At 49.6% G+C, this 16,315-nt stretch overlaps 3 protein-coding genes and 1 non-coding gene across 5 annotated transcripts in view; 3 read left to right on the top strand and 1 right to left on the bottom strand.

Moving 5' to 3' along the window:
* Positions 1 to 8,325, top strand: part of Aars1 (alanyl-tRNA synthetase 1) — a 27,018-nt gene extending 18,693 nt beyond the window's left edge. For both annotated transcript variants that reach the window (XM_015496081.2, XM_015496082.2), the window contains exons 13-21: positions 1,207 to 1,320; positions 2,292 to 2,498; positions 3,200 to 3,384; positions 5,062 to 5,170; positions 5,846 to 5,959; positions 6,523 to 6,642; positions 6,774 to 6,860; positions 7,259 to 7,372; positions 7,788 to 8,325. In XM_015496081.2, coding sequence (XP_015351567.1) covers positions 1,207 to 1,320; positions 2,292 to 2,498; positions 3,200 to 3,384; positions 5,062 to 5,170; positions 5,846 to 5,959; positions 6,523 to 6,642; positions 6,774 to 6,860; positions 7,259 to 7,372; positions 7,788 to 7,973 — 1,236 coding nt within the window. In that variant the 3' untranslated portion in view covers positions 7,974 to 8,325. The remainder of the gene's footprint in view (positions 1 to 1,206; positions 1,321 to 2,291; positions 2,499 to 3,199; positions 3,385 to 5,061; positions 5,171 to 5,845; positions 5,960 to 6,522; positions 6,643 to 6,773; positions 6,861 to 7,258; positions 7,373 to 7,787) is intronic.
* Positions 8,326 to 9,309: 984 nt separating this feature from the next.
* Positions 9,310 to 10,797, top strand: Exosc6 (exosome component 6). The gene is given in 3 exon segments (XM_015496333.2): positions 9,310 to 10,097; positions 10,099 to 10,326; positions 10,366 to 10,797. Coding segments are annotated over 2 exon segments (534 nt in total). The 5' UTR covers positions 9,310 to 9,762; the 3' UTR covers positions 10,298 to 10,326; positions 10,366 to 10,797.
* Positions 10,798 to 11,438: 641 nt separating this feature from the next.
* Positions 11,439 to 15,734, bottom strand: LOC125613113 (RNA-binding Raly-like protein). Its single transcript, XM_048792468.1, has 5 exons — positions 14,561 to 15,734; positions 14,333 to 14,478; positions 14,060 to 14,173; positions 13,564 to 13,706; positions 11,439 to 12,086 (listed from the first exon to the last, which is right to left on the bottom strand). Exons 2-5 carry the CDS (start codon positions 14,475 to 14,477, stop codon positions 12,048 to 12,050), a joined length of 441 nt encoding a protein of 146 aa, XP_048648425.1. The 5' UTR covers position 14,478; positions 14,561 to 15,734; the 3' UTR covers positions 11,439 to 12,047.
* Positions 15,735 to 15,753: 19 nt separating this feature from the next.
* On the top strand, positions 15,754 to 15,824 carry Trnag-gcc. The gene has a single exon. It is a non-coding gene; the product is annotated as a tRNA-Gly (tRNA).
* The last annotated feature ends 491 nt before the right edge of the window (positions 15,825 to 16,315 follow it).

The following is a 16,315-nucleotide window of genomic DNA, read 5'->3' as shown; positions in this document are numbered from 1 at the left end:
TTTTTTTTTTTTTTTTTTTTGCGGTGCTAGAGACAGAACATAGGGCCTCATGTGTGCTAGGCAGGTGCTCTACTATTGAGCCACATCCCCAGCCCCATTACAATTCTTATTACACATGTAGAGTACATTTTTTCATATCTCTGGGTGTATACAAAGTATATTAACACCAATTCATTCAATAGATCTTTGAGTTGGGTTTCGTTGTCGGTGTTTCTACAACCAACAGAGGTGCTGCTTATACTTGTTGCTTTCCTGACCATTAGGTATCCTTGTAAGGAAGATCCTTGGAAACAGGGTACATGGGTCATCCCTAGTTCTTGCATTCTTTCCTCATGAATAAGGAGAGGTAATTCTCTGAATGGCAAGCATCCTTGTAGGAAACTCGGCCCTTAGCTTAGCCACTGCTGAGTTTGGCTTCTGTTTTTTTTTCCTACCCGCTTCCCACCCCAGTACTGGGGTTTGAACCCAGGACTTTGTGCATGTAAGGCAAGCACTCTACAAACTGAGTTATATCCCCAGCCCCAAGATTGTCTTAAGAGAATACATGTATGTGTACAATTTATATATGCAAAGGTAGAATTTTTTTTCCTCTCAGTATTGGGGATTGAACCCAGGGCCTTTTGCTTAGTAGGCAAGCATTCTATCACTGAGATACATCCCCAGCCCCTGAAGAGAGAATTTTTATACATGTTAATTTTAATTTTAATATTTAACATATATGAATTTAATTTTAATGTGAATTTATACACACACACACTTAGATTTTTTTTGTTTTGTTTTTGTTGGGTACCATGGATTGAACCTAGGGCAATATACCACTAAGCGACATCTCCAGATATTTTTATTTTTTAAAAATATTTATTTTTTATTTGCAGTTGGATACAATATCTTTATTTTACTTATTTATTTTTATGTGGGGCTGAGGATCGAACCCAGGGCCTCGCTTATGCTAGGCAAGCGCTCTACCACTGAGCCACAACCCCAGCCCCGACCTTTTTATATTTTGAGATGGGGTTGCCCTAAGTTGTTTAGGGCCTTGCTAAGTTGCTGACGCTGGTTTTGAACTTGTAGTCTTCCTGCCTCATCCTCCTGAGTCATGGGGATCACAGGTATACACCACCACCCTAGGCTCACACATAAATTTAGAGAGAGAATTGATGTTTCTTGAAAAAATAATTTGTTGGTTTCTTGCTTGACTCCCCTTAGAAAACTGAGTTCACAGTGAAGAATGCTCAGGTGCGAGGAGGGTATGTGCTCCACATAGGAACAATCTACGGCAACTTGAAAGTAGGGGATCAGGTCCGGCTGTTTATTGATGAGGTGAGTTGCATAATATTGGCCCCTGTGGATCTTGTTAGTAATCATCTCCTTCAGTTTTATATTGTCCCATCATTGTCCTTCCTAAGTGAAATTATAAGTAGGGTGCAGGAGTAAATTTTGGTACATTTTATGGCTTGTGAGGGATGTGACTGAGTAAAACCTGCATGTTCCTTCGACAGTGGTTTTACCACTACTTTCTGTTGAGATCCTATGGACTTGTTTCATGGATTTCTCTTCTAACATTAAGCACTTCTTCAGAAGCTTAAATTAGTTAAGAACTAGGCTCTACTGCATGTGATAGCAGAGCTCCAAAACCATAGTTTAAAGTGAAATAGCAATGTATATTTCACACCTAGAAGTCCAAGGTAACATAAGACTCTGCTCCACAGAATTACAGAGCTCAGCCTCGCCTCACTTGGTGCTCCATCATTCCTGGGGTTTGCCCAGGACTTCATGGTCTGTAATGATAACTATCAGACCCATGGTCTACACTAGAGGTTAGCAAATTATTTTTCATGAAGGGGCAGATGGTAACTATTTTGGCATTGTGGACCACATGCTATCTATCACAATTACTCAGTTCTGCTCTAGTAGTGCACAGGCAGCTGTAGACAGTATGTGAATGAATGAGTTTAACTGTGTTCCAAAAAAACTATTTATAAAAATTTATAAAAATAGACAATAGGCCAGATTTGGCCCATAGGCCATAGTTGACTATTCTGGTTTTAGAAAGTGAAAGTGAAAGGTGCACACCCCTTCTCTTAAGGGTACTAATCACTTCTGCTCACATCCTCTTTGCCAGAATTTAGTCATATGCCAGAACTTACTGCCTTCAAGGGAAGCTGGAAAATGAAGTTTTTACTCTGGACAGCCATGTATCTAACTGAAAATTCTAGTATTGGGGGATGACTGGCCATTTGTTATAGCTATCCAATCATTCCCCAAATATCAGCCACCTCTCCCCTTTACAGCCCCGGCGGAGACCTGTCATGAGCAACCACACAGCTACGCACATTCTGAACTTTGCCCTGCGCTCAGTGCTTGGGGAAGCTGATCAGAAAGGCTCACTGGTTGCTCCTGATCGCCTTCGATTTGACTTCACTGCTAAGGGAGCTATGTCCACCCAACAGATCAAGAAGGCCGAAGAGATTGCTAATGAGATGATTGAGGCAGCCAAGGTAGGTTGGACTTGTCTAAGTTCATGACCGTCACCCTTTCCCATTTATCATGGAGGCTCAGCAGTTCAAGTGCTTTCATTCTATTATACCATATTGTGTCTTGCACATAGCTTTGCTTAAAACAGGTAATTTTCCAAACTGCTTTTGTAGTGGGCAAAGGTGGTGTTTGGTGGTGGGAAAGAGCAGTCTTTAACCTGTTCCCTCCTTAGCACAACCAGACCTCTTCTAGTTATCTGTTTCTATGTGTGTAGATTCTCTCTGTGTTGTTCAGGCTGGTCTCAAGCTTCTTGTCTGAAGTGATCCCCCCATTTCAGCCTCCAAAGTATCTGGGACTACAAGCATGTATCACTGTGCCCAGCTATATTTCTGTTTAATGTCTATTTACCTACATGCATCCACATGTGAATTGGCTTACAGTTTAACAAAATGTTGGAAATTCCCATCTTGATCCCTTTGTCTTGTACTGGTACATTATTTCAGGAGGCTTGGGGCACATGCCAGGCAGAGCTAGGGTTAGAGCCTTGGAGTCCTGCCAATAGGTCCACACCACTGAATCCAATAAGATGCAAAGGCTGGCCTTGAACTTGTGATCCTCCTGCCTCAGCCTCTCGTGTAGCTGTTCTCTGTGCCTCTTGGTTCATCTTCAGGAAATATTTTTTCCCAGTTTTTTTTTTTTTTTTTTTTTTCTTCTTTCTTGGCAGCCTGTCTACACCCAAGATTGTCCCCTGGCAGCAGCAAAAGCCATCCAGGGCTTGCGGGCTGTGTTTGATGAAACTTATCCCGATCCTGTGCGAGTTGTCTCCATTGGGGTCCCAGTGTCTGAGCTGTTGGATGACCCCTCTGGGCCTGCTGGTTCCCTCACTTCAGTTGAATTCTGTGGTGGAACGTGAGTACTGTGGGAGGAGCAGCAATAGATGTGGCACCTGCCTTTTGTTAAATTGGCAATACCTTTGAGGTAATAAGCTAGCTAGATTAGCTCATGTCTTCTTTCCTTTCTCACTTCTTCCTCCTTCTCTCCTTAGGCTGTATCCCTAGCTCGTTTTATTTTGAGATAGGGTCTCACTAAGTTGCTCAGACCGACCTCATATTTATGATCCTCTTGCCTCCAGTCTCCCAGATAGTTGAGATTCAGGCTTGTGCCATTGTGCCTGGCCGGCTTCCTTTCTTGCTTGCTTGCTTATTATTTATTTATTTGTTTGTTTGTTTGTTTTACTATGCTGGAGATAGAACCCAGAGTCTTGCACATATTAGGCAAGCAGTATACCAATGAACTACATTTCCAGCCCCCAACTCTGGTTTTTCCAAGGTTGAAATGAAGTCCACAGATATACGCTTGCTAAATAGTATTGTCAAGAATCCCAGTGCTCTAATCAGAGCCTTCAGTGTCTGACATTAACATTTCCTGGGTTTGTGATGAAATACTTTTCCTGGAAGAGGAGGTAAAAAGCATTGTGTACACACTTAGCCTAAATTCCCTGGGCTAACCCTAACAAGAATGCTGGTGTGAATTCAGGATTCAGCAAGGCCATGAAGTGCTCGTGGAGCTCTTGGTCTGGTCTCAGCCCCATTCATTCCTGGCACCTCACCTCATTTCCTTTGCTAGCTTTAGCAGCATCTGAGGAATTAAGCCTGTTGTCTCAGAGCCCCTGAGCAGGCTATGAGGTAGACCTGGCTTAGACAGCCTGGGAGAGCCACTTGTTTCTATCAACTTATATTCCCTCAGAGCTAGTGGGGTCTTTTAGGGAAGGTCTTGGTGGTTTGGAAAGTTTCAGAGTAAGCCTGGTGGAAAGAACATTCTTAAGGCCATAGCCAAGCCTAGCCAGGGTTTCCTACAGGCCTTAGGCAGTGAACAGGTGGGGTGTATGGAGGGCAAGTGATGGACCTAAGGGAGCAAGTCCTAGGCCTCTGCCAACTGAATTGGGCCTTCAAGTAAATGCCACTTCTTCCCGAAAACCTGAAACAACTTTCAAAGACTTCATACCACCCTCACAGAATGACTGTGAGAATTATTGAGGAATAAGACCCTATTTGTTTAAGGGGTTGTGGAAAGATGTCAAAACTAATCCTCCAATATTCTCACCTTGTGAGCAGGAATATAAAAATATAGCTTACATTCCACCAAAGGACCAAAAACGTCATGTAGAGCCTATGTCATGTAGAGCCTGTCAGCCCTAATATTGGATGTTAGGGATTATAGAGCACCTTCATGTTTATTTTATTTGATTTCACAACAGCCATGTGGGGGAGAATTATCCCCGTTTTATACATGAAAAGACTGAAACCCAGAGGGATGGTGTCTACCCAGTGTCAGAACACTCTTAAGCCCAGGCCTTCTCTCTCTTTCCCTTACGGCTTCTACTGTTCTTATTTAGCCAGAGCTGTGTTCTGAAATTTCCTTAAATACGAGGGAATTACCCACTGTTCTCTGAGGGATGATGACCTCATGGGGTTCAGCCTAGCAGCTATGGGCTCCCCAGGGGTAGGGAGGTGGCTAGGGATCCTGGGCTTCCTTTCTTTTCATCTGGGCTTCCTTTCACTCCTGATTTTGTGTTCTGCCATTCAGGCATCTGCGGAATTCAAGTCACGCAGGAGCTTTTGTGATTGTGACTGAAGAAGCTATTGCCAAGGGTATCAGGAGGATTGTTGCTGTCACAGGTGCTGAAGCTCAGAAGGTGAGCACAGCAGGCAGGTGTGTAGTTTATTTGAACAAGGCAGGGGGAGCCCATTTTGGGAATCCATGGAGCAAACAGTTCTGTAGCTGCTATAGTCAGAAGGAAAATCCAGATTGCTACCCCCACCTGTCCTCCAGTTAACTCTACCTGGCAGAAGAAAGCCACCACCACATTGTCGTGTTTAACTCCCAGCTGTTATGATTAATCTTTTAAATGTATGTAAATTCTGTCTCAGTACATCCATGTCTAGGAGGGTAAGCCAAAGTTTTGCTGTGGCTTCAAGGGTTCCCTCTCTTCTCCACCTATCCTAAGGATGTTTACCTAGTGTGAGGTGCAGGACATAGAGGTGCATGTTCGGAGAGTAGGAACTATAGTTTGTGCCAAATCCCGAGGACTATTCATTTCACAGTTTGAAAAGGGCTCCTGATTTATGATTTCTTGGACATCCTGAGCCTGACGTAGCAGACAACTTTTGCTGACTGGGCATGTGAAGAAGGTGTTCCTTTCTGGGGCAGGAGGCTTGTCATCATTTGCTTCCCGGAGGAAAAAAAATTCTGGTCTCTTAGAGCATGTGCTCCACACGTGCTGTTGGTGCTTCTGTAGCTATTTATAGACAGAGCTGTGAGACCAGTGGGGGATGACTCAGATTTATAGATCTGACTGTCCCCTTCCCAGGCCCTCAGGAAGGCAGAGAGCTTGAAGAAATCTCTGTCTGTTATGGAGGCCAAAGTGAAGGCCCAGACCGCACCAAACAAGGATGTACAGAGGGAGATTGCTGACCTTGGTGAGGTAAGGACAGCCTTACTCCCTCCTTGGCCTGCTCATTGCTTGTGTGCCTATGGAGCAAGGCCCTCCCTGTTCTTAAGGAACTCTCACTGTAGCCTCTGGGCTGACTTGTTATCCAGTGGCCTTGCAAAGGGGACTTTTTTGATGCTGGCCTACAAATCCCTGGACCCTGCCTACTGCTTCCAGTACACCTGGCAGGAGAGCCCTTTCTAAGCATGAGTGGGGGTGAGGGAGGTGTGGAGGGAGAGTGTCCACTGTTTCCAGGCCTGCCTGGTGATTCTTAACATCTGGAACTTCCCCTAAGCCTTCTCAGCTGTGCTCATGGACTGGTAAGGACCAGGTCTTACATGAGAGCTGAGCCCTCTTTATAGTGCCCCTTTCTCTCTAGCCCTGCTTGTGACAACTGCTACAACTGCTACAGTGACTGGTCTCAAGACCAGCAGATATCTTTTCCTAGACACAAGCTGGAGAGGACTTTGGTTTAAAAGAAGGGTGGGGTAGGCTGGAGCTTCATATCCTAGCACCATGTAGCCCAGAGCCAGTTAGTCTTCTGGTTCCTGTTCCAGGCACTGGCCACTGCAGTCATCCCCCAGTGGCAGAAGGACGAATTGCGAGAGACTCTGAAATCCCTGAAGAAGATCATGGATGACCTAGACCGCGCTAGCAAAGCTGACGTCCAAAAGCGAGTGAGTCCTGGCTGTGCTGGTGGCAGGAAGGGAGCCAAGAGGATTTCCTGGACAAAGTCTGGGGTGACTGTTGCCTGGGTTTCGGGGTCTGGGCCTTTGGCCTGACACTCTGCTGGACTTCCTTCTTGTAGGTGTTGGAGAGGACAAAGCAGCTCATCGACAGCAACCCCAACCAGCCTCTGGTTATCCTGGAGATGGAGAGCGGCGCCTCAGCCAAGGCAATCAGGGGCTAGGGTCTGGGCACTTCCCGGCCTGTCCACTGCATGTCCCCTTCCTTCTAGGCCTCATCAGCCTTCTGGTGGCAGATGGGTGGGCTTTGAGTCTCTGAGCCATGTGGTCAACTGAGGGCTCGCTGTCTAGGATTAAGGTTAGACTAAGCCATGGAGAAATATGAGCTGGAAGAAGGAGCAGCTCCCTGGAGTTATAAGGCAAACTTCAGAGCTAGAATGTGGGCAGGGCTCTGGGCTTGGTCCTTCTTCATACAGGCTCCCAGGGACAGCACCTGCTCTTGGAAGGAATTGGGGTGGTGGCTTGAGGGCTGAGCTCTGTAAACTCCCTGATTTAGAGCAGGGCCTCCTGCCCCAGGGCCCTAGCCTAACACTAGGTTCCCCTGTAGGCTCTGAATGAAGCCTTGAAGCTTTTCAAGACGCATTCCCCACAGACGTCTGCCATGCTCTTCACAGTGGACAATGAGGCTGGCAAGATCACCTGCTTGTGTCAAGTCACCCAGGTCAGAACTCCCTGCAACCTTATTCCAAAGCCTGTAAACCTCTGCACCTCTGGGAAGCACAATCTGGCTTCTCAGAGTTTGGTTCTTCTGTTGTTTGCTGAGACCCATTTATGTGTGTGCAGCCCTTGTAAAAAACTGCCAACCTCCTGCCCACCTGTGTGTCACCTTTTTCAGTACCACTTACCCTCAGGCCTTTTCATTTGTGACTATGTGTGACTGTACTGGCTGACTTCTGGCTTAGCCACTCTTCTTCATCCTGGCAGTGGCCACTGACTAATCCTCTACCATTTGTAGAGTATGTCTCGGCCTCTGGCAGCAACACCCAGGGAAGGGGGCGGGTAACAGTGGCTTTCCCTCCATGCCCCTTTAATCCTATCCTCTGACCTGACTCCCACTTCCCCTTCCTGTCTTTCAGAATGCAGCCAACCGGGGCTTAAAAGCCAGTGAGTGGGTACAGCAGGTGTCAGGCCTGATGGATGGCAAAGGTGGTGGCAAGGACGTGTCTGCCCAGGCCACAGGCAAGAATGTGGGCTGCCTGCAGGAGGCACTACAGCTGGCCACTTCCTTTGCCCAGCTCCGCCTAGGAGATGTGAAGAACTGAGGGGAGGGGGGCTCTCACTGGCAGGTGTCTCCCTCACCCGGATACATCAGTCCAGCTGGGAGTTCTCCATCTGCCACAAGGACATTAGAATCTTGGAACTTTATAAACAGAGCCATCCGTCCTAACCCAGCAGTAACTGGAACACACCTGAGAGCCATCCTGTGACTCAGTGCCCCATTACATTACTGCCCTTTATATCAATGCCATCTGTTTAGAACTACTACCCCAGGATTACTATTTAACAACTTCATGCTCGTGTCTGTAGATAACAGTTCTCTGCCAACCAGAGAGTTCTGGGTCTGCAGGTAGGAAAACTTTTTGCTGCAGAGAATAAAAGGACCATGTGCAATAACTTGATGCTGCCATGTGATCTGTGTCCCTGCTTCTCCTGAGGGACTCCTGTAAAATTTATGCTGTGTTCCAGCTGGTTCCTGGTTGCAGTCCTTACTGAGTCAGGCCCCTGAGCCCCCAGAAATTACCTCAAGACATTTGTGGAGGTGGAGGCAAACTAGGTAGGGTGAGATGAAGAGAGGTATTAATAATTCAATAGAAATGAGCCAGATGTGATGGCACACATCTGTAATCCCAGCTACTTAGAAAGTGAAGCAGGAGAATTGCAAATTTGAGACCAGCCTCAGCCACTCAGCAAGACCCTGTCTAAAAATAAAAAGGACGGGGAATGTAGCTCAGTGGTAGAGTGCCCCAGGTTTGATCCTCAGTGCAGCAAAAAATAATAAAAACAATAAACACGACTTAGGGCTATGGATGTAGCTCTGTGGTAGAGCACTTGCCTAGTATATAAAGGCCCTGGGTTCCATCCGCAGCACTGAAAAAAAGAAAAAAAAAATCTACCAAGAGTTACAGAAAGCAAAGAAATGCTTTTCTTAGCGCTTCTCTTGGGGAGAACATCTCCATGTCTTAGACCCTCCGCTGGCGACATTGTGTGCCCCGCCCTCCCTTTGAGGCAGCTGCTGTGAAGTCAGGTGGCTTATGAGAAGAATTCAGGTATAGCATTGCCCCCCATCCTCACTCCAGTAACTGCCCCATTCCCACTTGCTTGACCCAAACACGGTCAGTGAGGATAAAGACCCAGGTCTAGCTCTGAATTCAGTTGATCTAAGTCTAAAACTGCAGTTTGGAATCAGTATGTGGGAAGTAAAGATATAGCTTGCCTGTGTTAGATACCCGATACAGCTAACTGGTCCTGGGGCCAAGGCACTCTTGGCCCTGCCGTCAGAGTTGAAGGGGGAGCAGGTCTATGCTGCAAGAAAGGGGCCCTCCTCCCATAGGGTATGAGAAAGAGGGAGGGGGCTGGGACCCTGGGTTAAAGCCTCAGGTGCCAGAAGTGCTAGAGATTGACTACATTGTCTAGTGCCCAGTGCAGCAAGAGAGACATTCCGTCCATTCATTAAACAAGTATATCAACTAGGGCCCGGAGTACAGGAATTCAGAAACAAAAAGTCCTTGCCTTGGACAAATCCATAGAAGAGTTGCACACGTGCAAAATTAAGATAACTGCAACCTTCACAGGAAAAGAAGATTAACATCCTGGCCTGGGAGACGCGATCAGCTGGATTCGGCCTTGCTCCCCCTGGCAGGCCTGGGCTTCCTTGTCCCTTGCAAGCGGTGGCGCTCGCTGTTCTTCCTCCAGGCCGGCAAGGGGCAGTGTGGGCTCCCCGCCTGCTGCTATCCCGACAGCCCTCACCCGGGCGCGCGTCTTTAAGCTGGCGGAAGAGCCGCGCGCGAGGCAGGGCTGGGGGCGGAAGCGGCTCGTACTCCGGGTGCTGCCATGCCTGGAGACCACCGTCGCATCCGCGGGCCCGAGGAGTCCCAACCACCTCAACTGTACGCGGCGGACGAGGACGAGCCGCCTGCCCCCCGCGACCCAACACGGCTGCGGCCTGTGTACGCTCGCGCCGGGCTTCTGAGCCAGGCCAAGGGGTCGGCCTACCTGGAGGCGGGCGGTACCAAGGTGCTGTGCGCCGTGTCTGGCCCGCGCCAGGCCGAGGGCGGCGAGCGCGGCAGTGGCCCTGCTGGAGCGGGCGGCGAGGCCCCGGCCGCGCTGCGCGGTCGCCTGCTCTGCGACTTTTTTCAGACCGCCGCGCCGCCCCGGGCGGCGGCGAGGTGCGCNCGGTTTCACCGTGGCGCTTATGCCGGTGCTCAATCAGGTGGCTGGGCTGCTGGGCAGCGGGGAGGGCGGCCAGACCGAGAGCTGGGCCGAGGCCTTGCGCTTGGGCCTCGAAGGCTGCCAGCGCCTCTACCCCGTATTACAGCAGTGCCTGGTGCGGGCAGCCCGCCGGAGGGGAGCGGCCTCCGCGTCCTGAGTTCCAAGCCTGAGCATCAACAAATGGAGTGCTGCTGCTGCTGCTGCTGCTGCTGCTGCTGCTGCTGCTGCTGCTGCTGCTGCTGTCCTTAAAGGACCTGTGCGGTCGGTCTCCTGCCTCCATCCAGCTAAGAATCTGGAGCACAGGAGAGGAGGTCGAGGCATACACACACGAACCGATGCACTGGACAGCTATGTTTGAATGACTTTTTTACAAACTGTTCTATTAAAGGGACTTTCTACTTGAGCTGGCACCCAGTTACTACGATCCAACTGAAGAAACCTATGGAAGCAGCCTTACTCCCAAGTTGAAAAGGACTTAAGCTGGACTTATCTGAAAAATGAGATCTGGAGCTATGGCCTTTTAAGAGATGAACCCTATATAGGCCAGCTATTGACTCTTTCCAATATAACTGGGCTACTCTTAAGAGGATGAACAAGGGGGCAGTGCCTCAATATCTAAGCTAAAACATAACAAAAAAACTTTTTTTTTATGTCGTACAAACGTCTTCTGTTGTGGTTCTTTAAGTACCAGAGTAGGGGCAGCTGCTGAAATGTAATAAGAATAGGGAAAGTTGAATGGCCCTGGGTACACCCCTACTCAGGTTTAGAGCCAGATAAGACACAAATCAGGGTTGGGTGTTTGGGAAGGATTGTACTTTGGATGGAAGCAAGATCTCCTCAGCATAACCAGAGGCCTCCATTGCTGATGAGAAGTGGGGTCCTGGGCTGCCTTCATCTGGTACCCCTGGGAGCAAGACCCTGAGCAGTGTGGCCTGGGGAGATGGCAGATGCACTGCCAAGAGTGAGAGTTCCTAGATAAAAATGCCTCCTGCCAGACAGCCTCACCTTCAGATACAGCCCCGCTATTCTATAGGGCAGTGCTAGCTTAACTGACCATGAAGGTGGAGTCTTCACTCTACTCAGACCTGGATTAAAGGAAGCTAGGAGACTTGTTTGGGAGGCAGCACAGCCTTTTCCCCTCTACCCTAGTTTGTTATGAGCTTTGAAATTTGAGGGTCTCAAGGACCTGTTCAGCCTCTCTCCTGACTGCCTAGGACAGCCCAAAGATCAGAATAAAGTTGAGACCACAATAAGAATCTCCAACCAGGAAGGAGATATACAAATTTTAATGTTTCCCTTCTGATGTAATACATTTTGTGAGGCAAACCTGAAATATGTGGTGTCATACTAGCAAGAAACTATGAAGCTGGACACAAAAATTATACCCCCATTCTGAAGCATGGCTTTATAGAGTAGATGGGGAGTCTGGAACTAAAAGGGGTTAGGTGGGGCACACACAGGGTCTTACAACTTAGTGTCAGACTGGAGGCACACATGTGTTTCAACACTTGCTGGAGAAAGCTGGGCTGGCTGCTGCATGTGCTCCATAGTACTGCGACTTGTGGCTCATGGGGAGGTGGCACCTGAGCCATATCTGCATCCAGGGAGGCCTGATGCTGCTCCATACAGTACCCTGTCAACTGCCTCCTCTCAGACAGCCTCACCTTCATAAGAATGGTGAGCTACTGCTGGGCTGTCCGGGAGCTCATCTGAAAACCCTCTCCAAAGCTAAACCCACCACTATGGGGAGACTCAGCTGGCCTGCCTGACCTGTGCCTCTTCTTCCATTACCCAGAATGGGTGCCTCAGGTTGCCTGGATGCACCCAGGAGGCCTTCGGAAAAACAGGCAAGGAAGGAAGCCACCCGAGAAGGTGCATGAAACTGATGAGCCTGGAAGGGTTCCCACCTACTGGCTTCCCTCTTGGTAGGGTGCTTGATTCTTCATCTGTAGAAAAAAATAAAATGATGGGTCTGGGGTTGTGGCTCAGTGGTAGAGTGCTTGCCTAGCATGCGTGAGGCGCTGGGTTTGATTCTAGGCACCACGTACAAATAAGTAAATGTTCATCAACAACTAAAAAATATATTTTTAAAAACATTTATTTTTAGTTGTAGGTGGACACAATATGTTTATTTTAATTTTTTAAAATAACTTTGTTTATTCTTTCTTTTGTGTGGTGCTGAGGATTGAACCCAAGGCCACATGCATGCCAGGTGAGCGCTCTACCACTGAGCCACAACCACAGCCCCCTAAAATATATTTTTAAAAAATAAAAGAGTGGGGCTGGGAATGTGGCTCAAGCAGTAACGTGCTTGCCTGGCATGCACGGGGCACTGAGTTCGATCCTCAGCACCACCTAAAATAAAATAAAGATGTTGTGTCCACCAAAAACTGAAAAATAAATATTAAAAAAAAATTCTCTCTCTCTCCTCTCTCTCTCTCAAAAAAAAAAAAAAAGTAGCTGATAAGACAGGGAGGCAGAGTAGAACTAGGAAAAAGGGCCAACATGTAGTCCCTTTGCTACCTGCCCCCCACCCCTGTGTCTTTGGAGCTTTAGCAACTCCAGGGCAACTCTGGGGGGGGGTGGGGTACATCTGGAATTGGACCCAGAAGTTGCACATGTTAAGCACATCCTCTATTACTAAGCTATATTCTCAGTCCCTCTTCAGGCTTCTTGAGACCTGGGGACTCAAAACCAGCAGGCAAAAGAAAGCATTTTCTCCTTCTAACCCATTCTTTTCTCAGGTCCTAGGCATTAGTGAAGGCTCTCCTAAGCTCAGAAGGCCAAGGGTGGAACTGAGGAGGTGGAGGAAGGAAGCTCATTATGCCCAATTCCGTGGCAGCACTGGCCTTGCTAAAAGGGCCCAAGAGGCAGTGTGGGCTTGGCCCATCTTAAGGACCACCGATAGTAGAAGAGAGTGTGGGAGAACCTGTAATATTCAGGACCTTTAATACTGAAAAAATGGCATCTTCTCCAGCCAGGAATGTCACTGTACCATAGCTTCCCAGGGAGCTTGGTGCCATGCAGACAGCTCAAAGGCCCTGGGGGAGTAGGACCAGGGAGAAGGCAGAATTTGATTCTTATGCAAGGGATCTGGGACCATGGGACATTTGTGACATTTCCTCTATAGTCTATAGCTCAAATCTCTCCTGCCTTCCAGATGGAGATGATATTTCAGCCCACAACAGATCCAAGTGCCCAACTGCTTGGCAGTAGTCCCTGGTATAGCATAGCTGACCAAGCCCAGAGCTGTGAGGATAAAATGCAGGGCCAGGCCCATCCTTTACTTGGGCTCCTCTCAAGTTGAAATCATATGCTTTCCCCTACCCCACTATTGTGTGCTTTACAAACCCAAGTCCCTCCCTTGCTCTGAAGGCCACAAGGACCCAAATACAAGGGGGAGAAGAGAGGTAGACCACTCACTGCCTGCTGGGTATCTGTGCTTCCCTTGGAGCTGTCTGCCTCCAGATGGAACCTCTGGTCCCTGGGCTCCTGCTGGGGCTCCGGAGTTCTGCATGAGGACCCCTCACTATCAGGGTTCCTGTGCTCTTCAATGTCCTTTGTCCCTGCGCAGAGTTGCCAGTCAATGGCCAAGTTTGGAGGCTCCAGCTGACCCCATCAGGGTCCAGCATTGATTTAGGATATCTAGGGCTTGAGAGGGCAAGAAGCAGATGGGCCAAGATACTGCTCAGGCTCCAGATAGCTGCTGAATAGGAGGGGGTGACAGAACAACCCAGAAGCCACAAGCATCCTCCAGTCACAAGAATAGCCAGAGGGAATAGACGGGAAGTGCATTCCAGGGAAGGGAGGCCTGCAGACAGGGAAAACCCCAGGCGGAACCCTGGGCATCCTGGCATCTTCAGAAGCAGGAAAAGCTGGGGCTGAGAGCATGGCCTGGGGTCCACCCTGGGTGCCTGACCTGCAGGATGGTCCCTCTGTTGGTCCATGTGTTCCAAACTCTCCAACAGGCTGTCCACTTGGGCTTTGATCTGGCTCAGCTCCCCCCTGATGGAGCGCAGCTCCTCAGTCCTGACTGCTGGGAGAGGGCCAGTGATGGACCTCAACTCCTGGGCACAGAGGCCACAGTAGATGAGGGCAACGTTGCCAGGGCTCTGGGGCCTGTTCTTATTGTAGGTACAGCCATACAGTTCCTCCCAAGCTCTGCAGGAGAAATCTATGTCCCCTTACTTACGCTTTATCTGCCTGGGGGACAGGTGGTTATTCCTGGAACCTTTGTAGGGGCTGCAACTGTTCTTGACTCCCATGCCCAAGTGGGTCCTTCTCATCTTGGAAGACATCTGGCTGATGAGTGGAGGGATCCTCTGGTATTCATACATTCTATAGGGACAGGAGAGAGGAGAAGTCAAGCCAATCAGCACCATCATCTCCCCCAGAGGACCCAGGAGTAGGACCCACTCACCTGTAGGGGACTTCTTCTCTGTGCAGCTCAAAGTTCAGGTTGTAGTTACTGCTGCTGCTGCAGAGACAAATGGGAAGTTGGGGAGGGCGGTGGTCACTGTCTAGGGCCAGAATTTCTACCTGGTCCCTAACTGAATTTGGGGAAGTGGAAATAACGCAGCTGTTCCTTAGAGCCCCAGGATTCTCCACCTGAAGAACCCCCTGGGACTTGCTCAAGGTCACTTTGAGAGACCACAGCAAACCAGCTTTCCCCTGGATGCACTCTGATGAGGAGCTAATGGTTCCAGGTGGCAGGAAGGGACATTCGCCTTCAGGCTTCTGGCCCTCCAAAGGCTTTTCTGCCTAAGCAGGGCACTGTTGATGTTCTGGATCTTAATCTGGCAAAGGATGAAAAGGAAGAATTAAGTCAGAGCTCAAAGCCACTGGGGGGGTGTGAGAGTCTTTAATCCTCCTGTGGCAATTGGCAGGATGCAGGGACTAGCACAGGCAGGGCCAGCAGGCAAGGACAGAGCTGTGGCCAGACCACCTGCCCCTTTGCTGCAGGCCTTGGAAAAGGATAAGCTCCAGAAAGAACCCAAAGCTCACATTGTCTGACTTCAGCCTTCTCACACCTGCTCAGGGGTGCAGGTGCCAGGAGGGTGGGGGACTCGTTCAGCGAGACAACTGGGTCTCTTCTGCCTCGGCAGGAAGGGTCTGTGGGGACACCCGGCAGGAGCTTCAGGTACCATGGCGCTAGGCCTGGGGAAGGTGAGGAATTGGGGATAGTGTAGAGGGGCATAAGTTCTGGAAGAACTTTCTGGTACCGTTCAGGGCCAGCCCAAGATAGGCCAGGTGTGTGGGGTTCCCTAGGGCGGTCTCTGAGCGGGGCCGCCCTTCCCTTTCATCCTCAGGGTCCCCAGAACTGCAGCCCGCCCCGTTTTCTGGATTCAGGAGGCCCGGGAAGCACAGGGCTGCTGACGATTCCGGTGGATGGGAGGAGGAGGAAGAGAAAGGACCTAAGGGCCGGCGCAGATTCCTCCTCCTCCTCCCCGCTTCCCCCAGGTGTTGTGGGTTTGGGATGGGAGGAGCGCTGTGATCAGGTCCGAGCTCCAGGTGACCAGTTTCTGGAGTCCAGAAAGTTGGGCAGACACCCGATCTCAAAGGACGTCTGCCTTTGACCACCTGAGCCTCAATGTTGGCTCTTCTCACAGCGCAGCATTGGTGGTTCAGTGGTAGAATTCTCGCCTGCCACGCGGGAGGCCCGGGTTCGATTCCCGGCCAATGCACAGCTTTCCTTTTTTTTTTTTTTTTCCTTTTGTTGTTTTTAACTTCTTCCTTAACCTTACTCCTGTTTTCCAAAATGACCGTTTTAAATGTATTAATCCAGGGATGAGTCTTGTGAAAGAACAGAATTTTACTAACTACTGCTCAAGTTGAGACAAGCCGGGGTTTGGGCGCATGCGCTCGTGCAGCGGAGCCTGTTTCAGGGAGAGGTCCCTCTCCTCCCGGGGGCCTCCCTACTCCCGCTTCCTCTGCGAGCGCTGACCCGTTCCCCAGGCGGATGGCCCTGCCTATTTCTCCCCCAGGGGAGCGTCCTGGTTGTACCTGGGCAGCGGCCTCCGCTGCCTCTGGTCTGGAAATGGTTACAGTCTGCAAGCCTGGACCTTCCAACGACAAGAGAGAAAACACAGTCGGAATGGCTGTGTGGGGGCAGTGGTCAGGCCACCTCCTCACGTGTTCTCAGGCCGAGGAGCAAGAGGGACCCGTGTGGGTCAGT

Source organism: Marmota marmota, unplaced genomic scaffold, assembly GCF_001458135.2.
Source record: "Marmota marmota marmota unplaced genomic scaffold, marMar, whole genome shotgun sequence".
Classification (NCBI taxonomy): Eukaryota; Metazoa; Chordata; class Mammalia; order Rodentia; family Sciuridae; genus Marmota; species Marmota marmota.
This window is presented reverse-complemented; position numbering and strand designations above follow the sequence as displayed.

Coding starts and splice junctions, on each gene's coding strand:
- LOC125613113 (XM_048792468.1), bottom strand. CDS start 14,477: ATGTATGAATACCAGAGGATCCCTCCACTCATCAGCCAGATGTCTTCC. Junction 13,707..14,059: donor ACAGAGGGACCATCCTGCAG/GTCAGGCACCCA, acceptor AACTCTGCGCAG/GGACAAAGGACATTGAAGAG. Junction 12,087..13,563: donor GCACAGATACCCAGCAGGCA/GTGAGTGGTCTA, acceptor TTTTTTCTACAG/ATGAAGAATCAAGCACCCTA.